General features: G+C 41.1%; 2 protein-coding genes across 2 annotated transcripts; one reads left to right on the top strand and one right to left on the bottom strand.

The window, feature by feature from the left end:
- Positions 1-2,530: 2,530 nt before the first annotated feature.
- On the bottom strand, positions 2,531-4,393 carry LOC119210278 (serine/threonine-protein kinase pim-3-like). Its single transcript, XM_037460096.2, has 8 exons — positions 4,384-4,393; positions 3,944-4,075; positions 3,714-3,808; positions 3,583-3,630; positions 3,276-3,476; positions 3,008-3,188; positions 2,733-2,903; positions 2,531-2,632 (listed from the first exon to the last, which is right to left on the bottom strand). The coding sequence occupies exons 1-8, from the start codon at positions 4,391-4,393 to the stop codon at positions 2,541-2,543; spliced, it is 930 nt and encodes a 309-aa protein (XP_037315993.1). The 3' UTR covers positions 2,531-2,540.
- Positions 4,394-11,744: 7,351 nt separating this feature from the next.
- slc30a9 (solute carrier family 30 member 9) lies at positions 11,745-19,075 on the top strand. The gene is made up of 18 exons (XM_037462136.2): positions 11,745-11,874; positions 12,287-12,436; positions 12,533-12,730; positions 12,961-13,008; positions 13,177-13,276; positions 13,497-13,589; positions 13,746-13,828; positions 14,313-14,371; positions 14,698-14,765; positions 15,578-15,736; positions 15,874-16,009; positions 16,095-16,134; positions 16,219-16,290; positions 16,721-16,828; positions 16,971-17,136; positions 17,594-17,723; positions 18,228-18,341; positions 18,470-19,075. Exons 2-18 carry the CDS (start codon positions 12,328-12,330, stop codon positions 18,512-18,514), a joined length of 1,728 nt encoding a protein of 575 aa, XP_037318033.2. The 5' UTR covers positions 11,745-11,874; positions 12,287-12,327; the 3' UTR covers positions 18,515-19,075.
- The last annotated feature ends 333 nt before the right edge of the window (positions 19,076-19,408 follow it).

Genomic DNA, 19,408 nt, shown 5'->3' with positions numbered 1-19,408 from the left:
AAAAAAGAACGCTGGCTCAATAATGGAAAACATACCCCAACAACTCTGCAGAATAATAGTTCTAAATTTTCATGTGTGCCCTTCGATTAACAATTGAACTTCACATACGTGTCTTCTCAATATCGCCCAACATTTTAGGTTGGTTGTTATTTATTTTAACTCGCTTGGATTACAATGTCAGGATACGTTTTGTTATAAGGCGGATACTGTGGTCTCGGGTTTTAACAGACACGTAAAACAAATTACAAAACCCCCGTTGAAATATTATGAAAGACAGATATTTTAAATCCTGAGGGAAAACCAAAGCATCTGCATTCATATCGCTATAAGGAAGACAGACTTGAAGTTTATTTAGATAAATACACCAAGACCCCAGTTGATGTAAGAGACCAGAGCCCATCACCCACCACAGTCTGGAGCCTGTTTCAGTGAACTGATGATGGGAAGCAATCAGCTTACCAGTGACTGCTGAGGTGGACGCTGAATCCTCTCTGAGTTTTGTCTTTGCTTGACTCTTGATGGTGGGCTTCTCCTCAACGTTCTCGGTAACCAGTCTCCTCTTGCTACTCGGTCCTTCCTCAGCATCCGCGACCTTCCTCTTGTTGCCTCTCTGCCCAACAACTTCCACAGTGGTGTTGCAGCTTCCTACAGATGAGCAACAAAACACAGCATGGTCAGTTTGATGACAGTCACAACACCAACGTGGACAGAAAACCCCTCAAACCAAACCACAAAACGGTGTCTTTTCTGCTCAGCTGAATCTTCTTTAAGTGAATATTTTATCATCTCTAGCATATTCTCCAAAAAAGAACGCTGGCTCAATAATGGAAAACATACCCCAACAACTCTGCAGAATAATAGTTCTAAATTTTCATGTGTGCCCTTCGATTAACAATTGAACTTCACATACGTGTCTTCTCAATATCGCCCAACATTCTGGGTCAACGCGTAAGTTCCGATATAGTGTTGTCAGTTAATATTTAATGTACACACTAATCATAATTCATACATTTTACTCATTTAAAATTACCTTTTTTACACTGATAGAAGGTATTGTGGCCGCCATCCTTCTGTAGACCAAAAGCAGCAACCTTGGACGCATCGACAATCGACTGGAACTGCAGCGACGATCTTTTTCCAGGTAGATTAGCACATAAAATATATATTTATTAGGGCTGTCAAAAATAGCGTTAATTAGTTGTTTGTTATTAATCACATACATTTTTTTAACACATTTCACGCATGCGCAGTGTGACAAATTATTCAGGTCAGGAAAGTACCTCTTCTTCTAGGGAATGCACTTTATCCTATACAACACATTACTGCCACCTGCAGGCATATGTCAGGCCGTCAGGTTCAGCAAGTCGTTTGCGCCAGTCCACGCTGAATGTTGTGGACCGGGGGGTGCCGGTGCTAGCGGTCAACGTGGGGGGGGGGGGGGGGGTGCTAGCGGTTTTCTTTGCAGCGCCAGTCTCATCTTTTTCAGTTCTAATCGACGCGCTCAACTTCAAGGTGTAACTTTTATTATTGTTCGGTCTGAAATGGCGCGCCCAGTGACGGGTGGTGGAGCAGTATTGTTGTTCGGGTGGAAACTGGGAGAAATTCGGGAGAAAGGTCGGATTTATGTATCTTTGTGTATATGTTAGAGTATATGTATTTCTAATATTTATGTATGTGTATATATATATATATTTATATGTATATGTGTGTATATATATATTTATGTATCTTTGTGTATATGTTTGTGTATATGTATTTCTAATATTTATGTATGTGTATATGTATTTCTATATATTTATGTATGTGTATATATATATATATTTATATGTATACATATGTATATGTGTATATAAATATATATAAAATATATATAAAAATAAATATATAAATGTATATATATATATGTGTATGTGTGTATATATATATATATTTATATGTATATATATATATGTATATGTGTATATATATATATATGTGTATGTGTGTATATATATATATATTTATATGTATATATATGTATATGTGTATATAAATATATATAATATGTATATATTAATAAATATATATGTGTTTGTATATATATATGTGTATGTATATATATATATATATTTATGTATGTTTGTGAATATCTATATGTTAGTGGGTATGTATTTATAAATATATTTATATATATATATTTATGTATGTTTGTGTATATCTATATGTTAGTGGGTATGTATATATATATATATATATATATATATATTTATGTATGTTTGTGTATATCTATATGTTAGTGGGTATGTATTTATAAATATATTTATATATATATATATTTATGTATGTTTGTGTATATCTATATGTTAGTGGGTATGTATATATATATATATATATATATATATATATATATATATATATATATATATATATATTTATGTATGTTTGTGTATATCTATATTTTAGTGGGTATGTATTTTTATATATATATATATGTATATATTTTAGTGCATCCCTATGTAATGTTATCTATATGTTTGTGTGTTTGGTGCGTTCTCATCCGATTATCTGAGCCACTGGTGATTTCTGAGCTGCTCCAGTGTTGGACGGGTGGCGGGATACTTTCTTAGACACATCTGGAGGAAGTCGTAGCAGTCTGGAGAGAGAAGGAGAAGAAAGGTAAGGACCATCATCAGAATTTGAAATAAAAGGAGCAGATTTGTGTCTCTCAAAATGTTTGTGTATAACATTCTTACCTGTAGACATCTCTTTGGGGAGAGACTGACCACCCATATAGAACTTGAGCGTGTCGAACACTTTCTTTTCCTCGTGGAGGGCATCAAACAGCACCGCTCCGATCTGAAACACTGTGGTGGGTTCTGCTGTGTACCCACATTCACCATAAATCTCTGGGGGGGTCACACTACCTAGAACACACAGACATAACAAAAAAAGACAGTGAGGATGAGAAGCTAAAGTGTAAAAGTCACAGACGGGTGGGTGAAGAACAGAAGCAAGCCGGACATCTTACCGTAAAACTCCAAGTATCTCCGGTTCCAATCGTCGTAACAGCTCACACCATAGTCGATGAGGAGAAGTCGCGGGACTTTAGAGGATGTCTCAATCAGAATGTTCTCCGTCTTTATGTCGCGGTGGAAAATGTCCTTGCGCTTTAGTTTGAGTGCCACATCGACCAGCTGCCTCAGTATGATCTGATGGACAAGAGAGAGAAGAGGGATCAGAAGAGGACGGGTCGACGCACTTTCATCGCTGTGACTGAGCTGATCACAGCGGCTCACCTTGACTTCTTCTTCCGTCATGGAGAGTCCTTCCGCTCTGAGGTATCTCCAGAAACTCTTAGCGTGGATCGGCCTCTCCATCACCAGCACCAGCTCCCTCTCCAACCGATACCAGTCCAGCAGGGATGGCCATGTCCTCTCTGACTCGGCCGCCAGCTTCAACATGATGGCGACCTCTATGGAGATTATGTTTCCGTTGTCCTGTACGCCGCGCCAGAGTTGAGGATTAGAGAGATTCCTCTGTGATACATTCACAAACAGTGTCGAACATAGAACATTTTAACAGCAGCGGGCGTTGCTCACTCACCTCATGTGTGAACCAGACTTTGTCAATTGGGATGTGTTTAATGGCAACCTACGAGATAGAAACAATACTTCTGTTAGAGAGTGTGTGCGTGTGTGTGTGTGTGTGTTGGGGAACTTGTGTGCAACGTTTACCGGGAGGTTGTCGGCTCTGCGGTAGCCAGCAAACACGGATCCATATCCTCCTTGACCAATGTTATCCAGTTCCTTATATTTGGCTTCAAACTCTTCTGCAGACAAAAACATGTTGTTTTAATACATTAGTGAGTGACAGCAACTATATGTCACCTAAATTCTACCCATCCTATGATGGTGATACCAATTTTAATTTGACACTGAACGTGATAAAGCCTAAAACTACTGACGTTGTTTGGTGGGCTCCTCCTCAACGTCCTCGGTAACCAGTCTCCTCTTGCTACTCGGTCCATCCTCAGCATCGGCGACCTTCCTCTTGTTGCCTCTCTGCCCAACAACCTCCACAGTGGTGTTGCAGCTTCCTACAGATGAGCAACAAAACACAGCATGGTCAGTTTGATGACAGTCACAACACCAACGTGGACAGAACACCCCTCAAACATTTTGCCTGAAACATGGCTTAATAATGTAGAACATCCTTCTTAAGTAGTTTTCCTTTGAAAAGTGTCGGAGATTTATTTCAATAATCCAAATAGCCCTTAGACCCAATACCATCCACGAGTTTAACAAAACAATGAATGTTTATGACCCTTAAAGAACAATTTGCCTATTAATGTGGAACGCGGTGTGTTTAGATAAATACATGAAGACCCCAGCTGATATAAAAGACCAGAGCCCATCTCCCACCACAGTCTGAAGCCCGTGTTCAGTGAACTGATGATGGGAAGCAATCAGCTTACCAGTGACTGCTGAGGTGGACGCTGAATCCTCTCCGATTTTTGTCTTTGCTTGACTCTTGATGGTGGGCTCCTCCTCAATATCCTTGGTAACCAGTCTCCTCTTGCTACTCGGTCCTTCCTCAGCATCGGCGGCCTTCCTTTTGTCTCCTATCTTGCAAACGACCTCCACAGTGGTGTTGCAACTTCCTACAGATGAGCAACAAAACACAGCATGGTCAGTTTGATGACAGTCACAACACCAACGTGGACAGAAAACCCCTCATTCTAGGTTCTATTTTAACTCGCTTGGATTACATTGTGTGGATACGTTTTGTTATAAGGCGGATACTGTGGTCTCGGGTTTTAACAGACACGTAAAACAAATTACGAAACCCCCGTTGAAATATTATGAAAGACAGATATTTTAAATCCTGAGGGAAAACCAAAGCATCTGCATTCATATCGCTATAAGGAAGACAGACTTGAAGATTATTTAGATAAATACACCAAGACCCCAGCTGATGTAAAAGACCAGAGCCCATCTCCCACCACAGTCTGGAGCCTGTTTCAGTGAACTGATGATGGGAAGCAATCAGCTTACCAGTGACTGCTGAGGTGGACGCTGAATCCTCTCTGAGTTTTGTCTTTGCTTGACTCTTGATGGTGGGCTTCTCCTCAACGTTCTCGGTAACCAGTCTCCTCTTGCTACTCGGTCCTTCCTCAGCATCCGCGACCTTCCTCTTGTTGCCTCTCTGCCCAACGACTTCCACAGTGGTGTTGCAGCTTCCTACAGATGAGCAAAAAAACACAGCATGGTCAGTTTGATGACAGTCACAACACCAACGTGGACAGAAAACCCCTCAAACCAAACCACAAAACGGTGTCTTTTCTGCTCAGCTGAATCTTCTTTAAGTGAATATTTTATCATCTCTAGCATATTCTCCAAAAAAGAACGCTGGCTCAATAATGGAAAACATACCCCAACAACTCTGCAGAATAATAGTTCAAAATTTTCATGTGTGCCCTTCGATTAACAATTGAACTCCACATACGTGTCTTCTCAATATCGCTCAACATTTTAGGTTGGTTGTTATTTATTTTAACTCGCTTGGATTACAATGTCAGGATACGTTTTGTCATAAGGCGGATACTGTGGTCTCGGGTTTTAACAGACACGTAAAACAAATTACAAAACCCCCGTTGAAATATTATGAAAGACAGATATTTTAAATCCTGAGGGAAAACCAAAGCATCTGCATTCATATCGCTATAAGGAAGACAGACTTGAAGATTATTTAGATAAATACACCAAGACCCCAGCTGATGTAAAAGACCAGAGCCCATCTCCCACCACAGTCTGGAGCCTGTTTCAGTGAACTGATGATGGGAAGCAATCAGCTTACCAGTGACTGCTGAGGTGGACGCTGAATCCTCTCTGAGTTTTGTCTTTGCTTGACTCTTGATGGTGGGCTTCTCCTCAACGTTCTCGGTAACCAGTCTCCTCTTGCTACTCGGTCCTTCCTCAGCATCCGCGACCTTCCTCTTGTTGCCTCTCTGCCCAACGACTTCCACAGTGGTGTTGCAGCTTCCTACAGATGAGCAACAAAACACAGCATGGTCAGTTTGATGACAGTCACAACACCAACGTGGACAGAAAACCCCTCAAACCAAACCACAAAACGGTGTCTTTTCTGCTCAGCTGAATCTTCTTTAAGTGAATATTTTATCATCTCTAGCAGATTCTCCAAAAAAGAACGCTGACTCAATAATGGAAAACATACCCCAACAACTCTGCAGAATAATAGTTCTAAATTTTAATGTGTGCCCTTCGATTAACAATTGAACTTCACATACGTGTCTTCTCAATATCGCGCAACATTCTGGGTCAACGCGTGAGTTCCGATATAGTGTTGTCAGTTAATATTTAATGTACACACTAATCATAATTCATACATTTTACTCATTTAAAATTACCTTTTTTACACTGATAGAAGGTATTGTGGCCGCCATCCTTCTGTTGACCAAAAGCAGCAACCTTGGACGCATCGACAATCGACTGGAACTGCAGCGACGATTTTTTTCCTGTGTGTGTTCCCTTCGATTAACAATTGAACTTCACATACGTGTCTTCTCAATATCGCTCAACATTCTAGGTTGGTTGTTATTTATTTTAACTGGCTTGGATTACAATGTCAGGATACGTTTTGTTATAAGGCGGATACTGTGGTCTCGGGTTTTAACAGACACGTAAAACAAATTACGAAACCCCCGTTGAAATATTATGAAAGACAGATATTTTAAATCCTGAGGGAAAACCAAAGCATCTGCATTCATATCGCTATAAGGAAGACAGACTTGAAGATTATTTAGATAAATACACCAAGACCCCAGCTGATATAAAAGACCAGAGCCCATCTCCCACCACAATCTGAAGCCCGTGTTCAGTGAACTGATGATGGGAAGCAATCAGCTTACCAGTGACTGCTGAGGTGGATGCTGAATCCTCTCTTGTCTTTGAGCTCTTTGGAGCCGTGCACTTTTTGGATAACCAGACTTCATCCAAGCTTGTCTTTTCATCTACAGATGAGAAAAAACAGTAAGAAAAATGCCCAACAGTATTTCAAGGTAGCCACTCTAAATTAGAGCCTTCTTCCCCTGACAAGTCCAATAAATCATCAACACCAGTTAACGCAGACATCTGTCTGGATTCCTCACTTACCTCGAAATTTCCTGATAAAAACAACCATCGTGGCCTTTTCACAATCACAATTTGGGCTCGACAAGAACTTCTGTGTGTGCGCAGTTACCATGTCTTGCAACTAACTGACTGAATTTGCCAGAGTGTGTTCTCAGAGTGTGTGGAGAACGGAACACGGAACATGGAACATGGAAGGTGGTGGACCGTTCTATCCCCAAGGTTGTTTCTCTGGGATCACAGTGAGGCGTTCTAGAACATGCAAATGACCATTTAGAGTGAGATGTGTGATTGGTCGTAGAAAGCAGGCTTATTGCAGCCACCAATACTGATAACCTGTGTGATTTTATCAGTATTGAGAGACGTACATATCCGCACAAAATGTGTTATTTTTTTGCACAGGTTGTACATTCAGTGCAATTCAGGTTAAATACAGCCCCTATAAACTATTTCCTGCCAAATATGTCATTTTTGCACAGATATAACTTGCAATCGTTCTAACAATTTTTATTTGATTTTGGCTGATAGACCAATCTGGTTACTTGAAAGTGATTGCAATTTTTTCTATTATTTGAAAAAGCATACATGGAGGAGTCACAACCTGTTATTTCAATTACAATTCAACATGTACAATTTAGTTGGGGAAGTGGGGCGTGAACATCTTTTTGTCAGATATCCAAAGTACTCATCTTCTTGGTCCAAATCCGAGGGATGTTTACGTAGTCGTAATTATATTTAATACTGATGATCTAAGACTAAAGATCAATTTCTTAACGTTACAGCTCATCACTGGATACATCAGCTCCAGAACAGTTTCTTTTTCTTTCAATTTCATACATTTTCTCACCATTTATTTATTTTATAAATATAGACTTTAGGGGTAATAAAACCACAATAAAAGTCCTTCAACCAGTGTTAATTTTGGCAGCTATTTTTGATTTAGTCTTTTAGACAAACATTTTAGTCTAGTTTTAGTTGAAGAAAATTAATTACATTTTAGTCTAGTTTTTGTCACATTTTATGGCCATATTAAACTCCTTTTCTTCCCGTCTCAGGCCCAGAGACGCGGTCACGCAGGGGCGATCCCACAGCGTCTCTACGCAGCTCGAGTTCCCTGATAGGGAACAACATGTCACGCGTGAATGCACTTGCCTCCGTGAACCCTCTAACCCTCCCAGTAGTTTCCCACTTCTCTGGATCTCGGAGTATATGTATATAAGAGGCAATGTTTATATCGTTAAGCATTAGCTGAGTACATAGGTATCTATTGCTTGGCTCGCAGAATGATAATATATCAGATAAAAGCATAAAACAAAAGTATAAAAGTATAAAATACCCCACAAGTGTTAATTTAACAACGGAGGACTTCATGGTCATCTACTTTTGTAAGCACTGAGTAGCTGTTACAAGTTCAAACAGTGTATGTTTTTAACATACAATATGTCTTTGTTTTATAATTTGATAGATTATACTCTAGACTGGCCTTTTTTAAAATGTATTCTACTTGTTTTTTTTATTTTTTTATTGTAGAACCACTTTGCAACGGTTTAAGTGGTGTTTAAAGTTATATTATTGGTACTCTTGTTATTGTTTTGTAAATCTTTTCTATTTGGTCTTCTGCCCGTGGAGAGGATCATGTCAGCCCACAGCGGATAGCCGACTGACTTGTGAGTCTTCAAGCAAAAATGATGACAACACCTGCCTGAAGTTTCTTGAACATCATGTCATGGCTGCATGAGATTCTGTCGCACCCGTCTTCAGTTTGACCCAGTGACTCAAACACCAGTCTTGTCAAAGCTAACCAGAGGTAAGCAGTGGTATAGTTCAGTGCAGCAAATAATCGGTGTAAATACAAGTCAAACTTCACTGACTGGATCATCCTCAGGTCCATGGCACGAGCCTACAGCTTCATTACTATTTCTTTTTTTTAATGCTCTGAACTGACATCTCCCTTTAATTTTGTTTCACATAGCAGTAACAATTAATTCATTCTAGGGCATATCCTCATGTGTGCTATCTTTCCCAAAATCTTCACTAAATAGATTTGCAACTGTGTCTATGCACACAAGTGTTCCATACTATTAAGTTAATTTAATGTTAAATGCAGGCGGGCATTGTTTCCAATTGGACTGGGTGTTCTCATTAACAAAAATCATACTTTATGGCAAAGGCAAATATATTCTCAATTGTACACTGAGTATTTCAATTATTCAAATGCCATAAAACTCTACAACAGGATCCGTATTGTAGTTTCTCCTATTTTTGCAACAATACTTGTTTAGTCTTTTAGATGTTTTTAAAAAGCTTTAAAGTTATTGTATCTTAAACAATTTACGACAAAAAATGTATAATTGATGGGATTAATTAGATGTGCAGTTATCCTGGTTGTTAAAAATGGAACCACATGAAACGTAAAGATTCAGTCTGAGAGTGAAGATATCTGAAGGCTGCAAGGTGACAAATTAATCACACGTTGATGCCTTTGTGCTAAAATCTGTCCTCTTTTAACATTTAACCTGATTAACTATAAAGTAGAGAGTGTTGATTTCTTCTAGGTGATTGAAGCTCAGTTAAACACAAGAAGGCAGCGAATGTGTCTCTGCTCAAGCAGTGCATCAATCTAACTTTGCCTTTGTTTCTGTTTTTGGGCTACAGAAAGGATCATCCCAATCCGTAGTGAACACCTGAGGATACAAGCCCTCAAGCAGAGCGTCCTGAAGCGCTCCGCTTCCTGGATCTTGAATTACGATAAGCTTTATGTAATATTTCCTGATGTAGACTGAAATATATGCCAACCAGTTGTAATACATAATACCTTATTTTTTTGCAATGGAATTCTGGCAACTACAGTTGCCGGCAATTTGCTTTGAACGTTGTAATAAAATACCGTAACTCATACAGTAGTATTGTGTTTATCTCTGAGAAAGACTAATTAGGTTCATAGAATAAATGCTGTTTAAAAAAAAAAAAGGAATTGTCATACAATCAAAACGGTTCTCAACTGGGAATTGTACGGGTGCCAAAAATATACCCTACTGTCTCATACGGTGTCACTTTATTTTTTACGGTAAACCTCTGGCAACCACAACTGCCTGTAATTTACCATATATTTCACGGATTTCTTTTTACAGTGTGTCCGTTTTTTTAATAATCATTTTCTGTAAACAAAACAGTTCTCAACTGAGAATTTTACGGGTGCAAAAAAATATACCGTAATGTCTTATATGGTGTCACTGTATTTTTTACGGTAAACCTCTGGCAACCATAGCTGCCAGTAATTTACCGTATATTTCACGTTTTTTTTTTTTACAGTCATCATAATGAGATAGTATCTCATGAGATACAATGATGACTTTGACTTACAGGACATGTTGCTGTCACTTTTATCCAAAACGCCCATGGTTTGACATCATTTTATGTGGAGTATTTGGGGGTTAGGTGTCTTGCTCAGGGACACTTTGACATGGGACATGTCTTCATTCACATCACACATGTCAAGGTATCATAAAAAGTCCTCGGAAATAAGATTTTATGGACTTTATTGTGAATCCATCCAGACCCAGAGACATTGATGGCAATAGTGATATGCAATTTGATGATCCAGGTCAGAGTTGTGGACAGTCAAAAGTATGCCCAGAGGCTGTGGAAGAGAATAAATTATTTCGAAATGTGGCTGTATGACTTACAGTTGCAAGCCAAATTTCTCCTTCCTGCCTGTGATTCAGACGATCATAGAGGACTATCAACATTTACATGACGTCAGCCAGTCACATCTACTTTTCAAACACGAGGAAAAACTAGAAAATCTGGGGGTAGCAGAAAATTGATACCCTTAAATGTGAAGATATTTTCAGAAAATGTAATTCACAAACATTAAAAACGGACCATAGAAGAAAAACTGTCTTCAAGACTAACTTTTATTGTGTCAAGTCATTGCTCCTTTTTCTGGGACAGAATGAGTCAGGCAAGGAGTGTTTTGGGCAATATTTCCCCATTAAAGACACTGTTTCATCACTTAGGCGGTCAAATGTGTTTGAACACCGGCATTCAAATTCAAGAAGTCAAATGTTGATCACATTCAACTGGTGTTGCTATGTAAAGAACAGGACTTTTAAGTATTTTGGCCAAGAGCTAGCGATTGAATCTCTGATAAATGATCATAAAGATCTTGAAACAAGTGGCATCACCATGCCTGATGGCAAGACCTACAAAGGAACTGTGTGTGCCATTGCAGGTGACAAGTAGCGACTGACCCTGAGGTTTAGTTACCTCCCTTTTTGAAACAGACAACCAAGAGTTTCCCTCATTTCAGGGTTAACTTACTCTGAGTTTCCACTGAACCCGCTTTCTAGAATACCCCACAGGTCTGCTGCAAAACGCTATATTTACTTTTGCTTTTACTATTTTGGATTTAGCAGACATGTTTCTAATTCTACTACAAACGACGTATGGTGTATCGATTGGCTGTATATTATAGTATTGACTGTTTTAAATAATATACGTCCACCACTGTGTAATATAGCGTTTAAAACCAAAATAAAATTGAGTTTGTGGATTGATTAAAAAAAAGAAACTACCTTGTTTGGTTATCGCGGTACTAGTCAAAGTAACCGATCCAGCTCTCGCGAGAAGACGGTCGACGTCACATGTGAGTCACAGGTCACGTCCACAGTGGCTATACCGTCTATTTGACCATAGATTAACAAAATGGATACATATTATGCAGGACAAACCTCACAATAGAAAGGTATTCGTTTTTTTGATGGCCTAATCTAAATGTACGCTCTGTACGGTTGTTTTAGCTAAATAGCACGGTACAGAAAACGTATTACCTGCGGCCGCTAACGCTGTGTTCTTACTGCTACTAGCTAGCTAACGTTGTTAGCTAACGTTAACTTAACTGTGTGTGGCTCCGTTGTTGCGCGAGCCGGCATGTAAAGGCAGTAATTCACCAACCTACTGATTATCAATGACAGCCAGGCGTTTGTGTCAACTGTGTTGAATATTTCACTCTGTTTATAGCCAGGGCAAACGTCACTGCCTGGCGACGCTTTAAACGCTTACGTTAGATGTTGAGAAGCGATGCCTTTGCGTTAATCTGTCTGAATTGGGTTAAGTGGACAAGCTAACACAACAGCGGCCGTGTGTCATTTGCGTAGCCAGTTCCTACACTCCGGTACCGAGCCCCGCGCCAGCGAGGATGTTCCCCAGCCTGGCCCACCGACCGTGGCACGTCTTCTGCAGGGTGTCCCTGCAGCACCGGGCGCCTCTGTCTCAGCGGTCGCCGAGGTTCCCCCCGCTCTGCTACGGTGAGATAACCCTTCATATCGACGTCTTCCTTCGACATGAAGCTTGTTACTGTGCGGTAATTTACAAACGGTGATGTCATGCATTCGGTTGTGCAGGTTGGCAGAGCGGAGGCATGCACAGCTTGTGGTTCAGCCTCCCGGACTGCCGCCTTGCCTCTCTCGGGCTGGGAAAAGTGCAGTACTACTCGACCTCTGGCAACAGTACCGATGATCCCCCCAAATCTGCATCCGGTGATGCTCCATCAGCAGAGAACATCCTGTCTGCTGCTGTGAAAGCCACCCCAGCTTCATTGGGTGAGTGTGCTATTATTTTCCAGATAATGCTGAAGTTGGTTGTCTGATCTTGGAGTTTTGTCCGGCATTGTCCTGTGTGCATTAATGTTCTTGCCCCCCCCCCCCCCCCCTGTTAGAACGGCTGAAACGGTTATAATAGCATGCCCTCACACTCTAAGCACTGGAAATGTTTTTCTGGTAAATTGAGATGTTAAAGATAATTGAGTTGATTTGAATCTTTGCCGTCATAGATCCGACATCTCAGGGGCTGACAAAAGCAGAGACGATTCAAGTGAAAGGTACTGATCAACATTTATGATTGCTTCACATGAAACCGATTTGATGCCTCACTTTTGATTCCCCTTCTACTTCCAGTACCTTCAGAATGTGTATGATTTCTGGCTTGCACAAGAATGGGCACTAACGAATGTAGATGTTCATAGTTTCCTCTCTGTTGTAACACGCAGTTAGGGCAGTCCTGAAAAAAAGGGATTATGGAGCCAAGTACACCAAGAACAACTTCATCACAGCAGTCAGAGCCATGAATGAGTTCTGCCTGAAACCGAGGTAACTCCTGATCCCGACACTGTCCATTTCATTGATATGTGCATCGCTAAACTGTATGTCCCCATGGCCAAGCTGAATTAAGATGCGTACAGACCACAAATTCCCTCCAGTTAATTAGTAAACGTGCTGTTGTAATCAGTTGATAGAAGACGGCATAAAATTGTTTACCTCGGGTCCTCCTCCATCTTTTACTTACCTACTTCCCATTTCATGTTCACAGTGATCTGGAACAGCTTCGAAAGATCAGGAGACGCAGCCCCCACGACGACACAGAGGCGTTCACCGTCTTTCTGCGGTCGGACGTGGAAGCCAAGTTGGTTACACATCTTTTTTGCTTTAAACCGCGAGAGATATTCGGAATACAACACTGTCTCACTTAAAAGAAGTAACATTGTAAATGACCAATTTTTTATTAGTGTATTTTTCCACATTTGTCGAACTGTGGATTGTTGTTCTCTGCGTTAATTAGAGCACTGGAGGTGTGGGGAAGCCAAGAGGCTCTAGCCCGAGAGCGAAATCTCAGGAAGGAAGTGGAGAGAGAATACCAAGAGAGTAGGTTTTATTTTTTATTTTTCCATGACTGGTGTTGAATGTGTGTGAACATCCCATAATACTCAATCTCTTGTCTCAATGCAAAAGTTTGACATTTTGCAAAATTTGTGTTTTCACTTTCTGCCACAGCATTTGGTGAGAAGAGTCGCAGCTTGGATCCAAAATATAGTCCCGCACATAACCTCCCGTTTTACACTTTGACTTTTTCTCTGATTTAAACAAACACAATATAAAAATCAAGGTCTGCAGCTTTTGTCATTTTGAACAGAACCAGACTAGTTGGTTTCCCTATTTTCCAGCCTGAAGTTACAGTGTTAATCCTCTCATCTAACTTTCTGCCACAAGGCAAATGTGTGTTCCGTCAATTTTAAAACAGAATGCAATTGTTAAATACTGTGAGTATTTGTGCAAAATACCTAATTGTTTCACAGCTGTTGTTCATTCCTCTGTTTGACATCTTTTTTTCTTTTCTATCGGACTTCAGATATTTTTCGTAATCAACAGCTGTTGAAGGAATACAAAGACTTTTGGGGAAACACTAAGGTGAGCACTTTTTATCTCTGACTGTCCTTTTGAGTATAGGATCAGTTCTCCACATCTTGCAAAAGACAAAGCAATGTGGACATTGGCGGTGTATTTGTGTGACCTTTATCTCTGTGACAGAGGTCACAGCGTCTGTGTGACTTCCTCTACTGTTATTTTAATGACTATATAATTCTACACCTCTCTTGTGAGTCACGGTATATTCTGTACCCAACAGGTTTGCTTTTCCACAGTATTGTTCATGAGAAAACGTAATACATCAAATAATGTTGATCAATCAATAGTCTTTTTTAAATTTCGCTTTGCCTTTTCTTTGGTCCTCAAAGCCTCGATCAGACAGGAGGGCGACTTTCCTACAAGGGCCGGGGAAAGTGGTCATGGTCGCTATATGCATGTAAGTTTGGATTCTCTCGCCGTGGTTTCTGTCTGCTGATCGGTTGTGTTGGATCAGCGGGGGGGGGGTGAACGGCCGACGGTGGGGGAGTAGTAGTCTGTCCGCTTGTGCCGTCTTTCTGCTAAATTCCACACTGTTTCAGGGTGGGCGCCCCCTAATGTAATGGTTGGGGAAACGCTGTGGAATGTCGGCCTGTACTATACAGGGATGCCTGGGGGAGGACATTTTTCTACTGATGAATTAACCTAGGGTAATGCAGGCAAAATCTGTTTCTGAGCTTTAGGGCGAGCAGTGGGGGGTATCGGATTAAGGAGGAACCACAAGTCTCCACTTGGTTACTTGTTCACTTTATCTGAAGAATAGATGTGTAACGTAAACAAAATTTACCCAAATATTGACCACATTTGTACAACAGATCTAGTTTCACTTGAGATCTTTTGTTTTGAACAATACTCTGCTCTCAGTACCCGGCACATTAGTAAAGATGTGAATTGGGAACCACGTGGGACCATGTCTCACATGACCTGTAAATAATTGGATTAGGATGATTGTGTTAGAGGACATGTGCAGTCACGTGAAGCCTTTCCTTCACTTAGTTTGGGCTCACGAGATCCAAAGGTCCGGTCACAGTGTTAATGATGTTATTCAGAAGTATCGAAACAAAAAAGCTAAAATACTTTGCACTAAATAGAAAATAGTTGAGATGTGAGTGATCGTAAGTTTTTAATTGTCCTGCTTTTTTAATTAAAGCTATTATCCTTATTTGTACTGCTGTTTGAGTGCTTTATCCACTCGTCTCTCCTGTTCTTCAGCAATGGGCTGAATTTTATCTTCAAGCTCCTGGCCTGGGTGTATACGGGCTCATCCAGCATGTTCTCAGAGGCCATCCACTCTCTGGCCGACACCTGCAACCAGGCCCTCCTCGCTCTGGGGATCAGCCAGTCTGTCCGCAACCCGGATGCCGGCCACCCGTAAGCACCACCATAACACCACCACACCAGCAAACCAATGAGGGGGGGGCTCCGGCGTGGTCGAAGCGTGAACAACTCGTTATTCTCTTGTTGAAGTCACTGCCGGCTGTAAAAATGAGACCCTTCGTCTTGTCCAGGTACGGCTTCACCAACATGCGCTACATTGCCTCCCTCATCAGCGGAGTGGGTATTTTCATGATGGGAGCCGGCCTCTCCTGGTACCACGGCATCATGGGATTGCTGCACCCGGGGCCCGTCGAGTCTCTGCTCTGGGTGAGTGTCTGCTCTGATCCGTCTATGGGGGTACCAGACACACATCACGGGAAATGATCCAACACGCCACCTTTCTGTGTTCCAGGCTTATTGTATCTTGGCGGGCTCGCTGGTGTCTGAAGGAGGTGATTTATACGATGACTTTGACGACATTTTGACATTGCGTAGCATTTTGTACTAAGACCTTTCTTTGTATCTGTCTTTCTCAGCCACGTTATTAGTAGCTATCAATGAGATAAAGAGGAGCGCTCAGCTACATGGAGTGTCTTTTTATGAATACGGTACGTACAACTAGAAGTATTTATTAGTAATTGATGATACACCAGGAATGATAATGAAGGCTAATTGTTGAGTCAGCGCTATCTACCACTATATAGCCCAAATTCAGACATTCTGCTCAGGGGGCTTTGCAATTTGTTCATCCCACGACTCTCGCTGTCCTGATACTGATGCTTCCCCAGAGAAATGTACCTGGTAAATAAGAAAACTCCTTGGATGGACCGACATGGAGATGTCTTTTGCACAAAATAAACCAAATGTAATAGTCACTGGATCCTGGTCCCAGGAAAGGAAATCAGCCAGCATGCTTCCAAAGCACATATAACGTTGCACATATAATGTAGCTATTCAAATTATGAATTGCTGCTTTAAAATTCTGGTGTAAATGGGGTCTTGTTTGTGGTTTTATTTTTGTATGTGTCATGTATGCAGTAATGCAGAGTCGAGACCCAAGCACCAATGTGGTGCTGCTGGAGGATGCTGCTGCTGTGTTGGGAGTCATCATGGCTTCTGCCTGCATGGGCCTCACCTCACTTACCGGTAAACACAGAGGCTGCGGGACGGTTTCAATCTGTCCTCCTCTTTAAAGTCTCTGCTGGGACTGTGTGTCAATGACCCAGATTCCTAAAACTGAACACATTCTTCTTCTTGTCCTTTTGTCCCTTGGCCCCTCCCGTCCCAGGTAACCCTTGCTATGACAGCCTGGGCTCTCTAGGCGTGGGCACGTTGCTGGGCACCGTCTCGGCCTTCCTCATCTACACCAACACGGAGGCTCTGCTGGGTCGCTCCATCCCGCCCGAGCGTGTGCAGAAGCTCACCGAGTTCCTGGAGAACGACCCGGCAGTGAGGTCAGCTCATGGACACCCCCACCCGCCCACGGCTGTAAAAGACAAAGCTGGTCCCGATGTCGAGTCCGCGGTCCTTCATAGAAGTCCAAAATAACCCCAACATAAGACCACATGGTCTGAAAGTGACAACATAGTTCTGCTGAGGTGGATGGAACACAATCAGGCTTTAAATAGGCTATCTGGTTTTTACTAGTGATTCCATGCATCTCTTTAGCGCCAGCTGGACACAGAGCGGTGCTAATGGATCCAGTTTAACGCAACAACAACATTTAACGCAAATGAGCAGTAACAATCTTCATTTCAAGGGAAAAACCTTGTGGCCTTTCAACCAGTTTGTGTGTTGTTCCCATTTCATTATAAACACATCATGTCGGAGGGGAAATGCACTGAAGTATGAAGTAGCGATAGTTTGTTTCCTGACTATCTTGGCGGGTGTTGTTATTTTTATTTTGAGCAGGGCCATCCATGATGTGAAGGCCACTGATCTGGGGATGAGTAAAGTGCGCTTCAAGGCTGAAGTTGACTTTGATGGCCGAGTGGTGACACGGTCTTATCTGGAAAAACAAGATATTGACCAACTCCTCAATGTAAGTCGTTTTCCCTGCTTTTTGTTCTATCTCATTTCTTCATGTGGTCTTTAAAATGGGATCATTTCTCTTGTAATATTGCAGCTTTAAATCTTGATCTCTGCTTATCATTAAGTGATGTCATCATAAGATGTATGGCATGCAATAAATATATTTGTAACTCTATCATGAAGCCTTCTATTTGTGCGTGTTGCTGACAACTACCAACTACATTAAAGCGTGATTCATTATTCCTTTTTTACAAAATAACAAAATGTTTTATGTGGAAGCTCTGCTGCACCTTCCATAAGTAACATGATTGTTGGCTGTTTTTCTTTACAGTATACAAATATTATAAATACTAATAGCAGTTCACAAAAATGCTCTCCTGATGATCTTGTTACTTGCAGATTTAAATAATTGTCATGAAATCGTGAAATTGACGCTCTTAAAATATGTGATATTTTTTGCTGCCTACCTTTTATCTACAGTTACTAAAGTTGATGTGTTTGTGTGTGTCTGCAGGAGATTCAGCAGGTGAAGAACCCTGAGGAGCTGGAGAGCTTCATGCTCAAACACGGAGAGAACGTCATTGACACTCTCGGGGCCGAGGTGGACCGCTTGGAGAAAGAACTCAAGGTTAAACCTCCTGATTATTGTCAGCAAAATACATAGATACGCCATCCACTATTTCAGGATGCTATTGTTGGACTTTTTGCCCAGCAAAGACAGACTTGGAAGTCACCCGGTTATGTTCCCCTCTGCAGCAACGTAACCCGGAGGTTCGCCACGTGGACTTGGAGATCCTATAATGGCGGCCGGATCTCCGCTGAGGGAGCACTCTGCTATATAAAGACGAGGAAAGGCCTAAGGAGGGTCATGCCTGCCTCCGCTATCTGCCCCCTATGCTGACCATGCAAAAACAAACTTCCGTCTTTGCACATCTCAAGTCTTACTGTAGAGTAGTCCATACCTGTAATGGAGGACAGAGTTTGCATAATAATCAATGATCCCCTCCTCCCTCCCCCCCCGAGATCCACTTTCCCAGCGTGTTTCTCACTAAAGACCAACAAGTGTTGTTAGGCGCTTGAAACTGTAAGAGGATTTGAAATCTCTGGTCCCATACGTCTATGACACAGTCGTCTTGTGGTGGTTTTGAACTCACATTCCTGCATTAATGTGTTTGGGATTTGGTTGGGGAAAAAAGAGAAAACAGGACCAGGATATCATTTGCTTGACGTGAACTTTTCTTGAATGTGACGCTTGAACCACAGTGACAGAGTTTCTTCCGTTGGTACGAAGGAAACTTGTGAGCTACCTATTCAAAAAAGATTTAACTGCTAATCGAACTAGATGGTTTTTTTTTTTTTCTTTTAATGTGAAGACGGCACGATGCTGCCATGGTCATCTTATAAGTTTGTGATGAATAGATTTTATTTATATTGCCAGGTTTAAAAACAAAAAAAACAATGTGTTATTAAGACTTTTAATTGAATTGTATGCTGGAGTTAAATAGTGAATAAGGTTAAATACAATAGCACATAATAAGCATCAGCTTATGCAAAACTAGATATTAGAAAACTGGGTTATGTAAATAAATACATCCCCCAAATATTATCAGGACCAGTTGAAAGTCTATAGGAAGTGGCATCCCTCTCGTTCACTCAACATTTCTCTCTCCGCTAGCTTCACACTCCAAGCTTTGA

Source organism: Pungitius pungitius, chromosome 2 (assembly GCF_949316345.1).
Source record: "Pungitius pungitius chromosome 2, fPunPun2.1, whole genome shotgun sequence".
Taxonomy (NCBI): Eukaryota; Metazoa; Chordata; class Actinopteri; order Perciformes; family Gasterosteidae; genus Pungitius; species Pungitius pungitius.
This window is presented reverse-complemented; position numbering and strand designations above follow the sequence as displayed.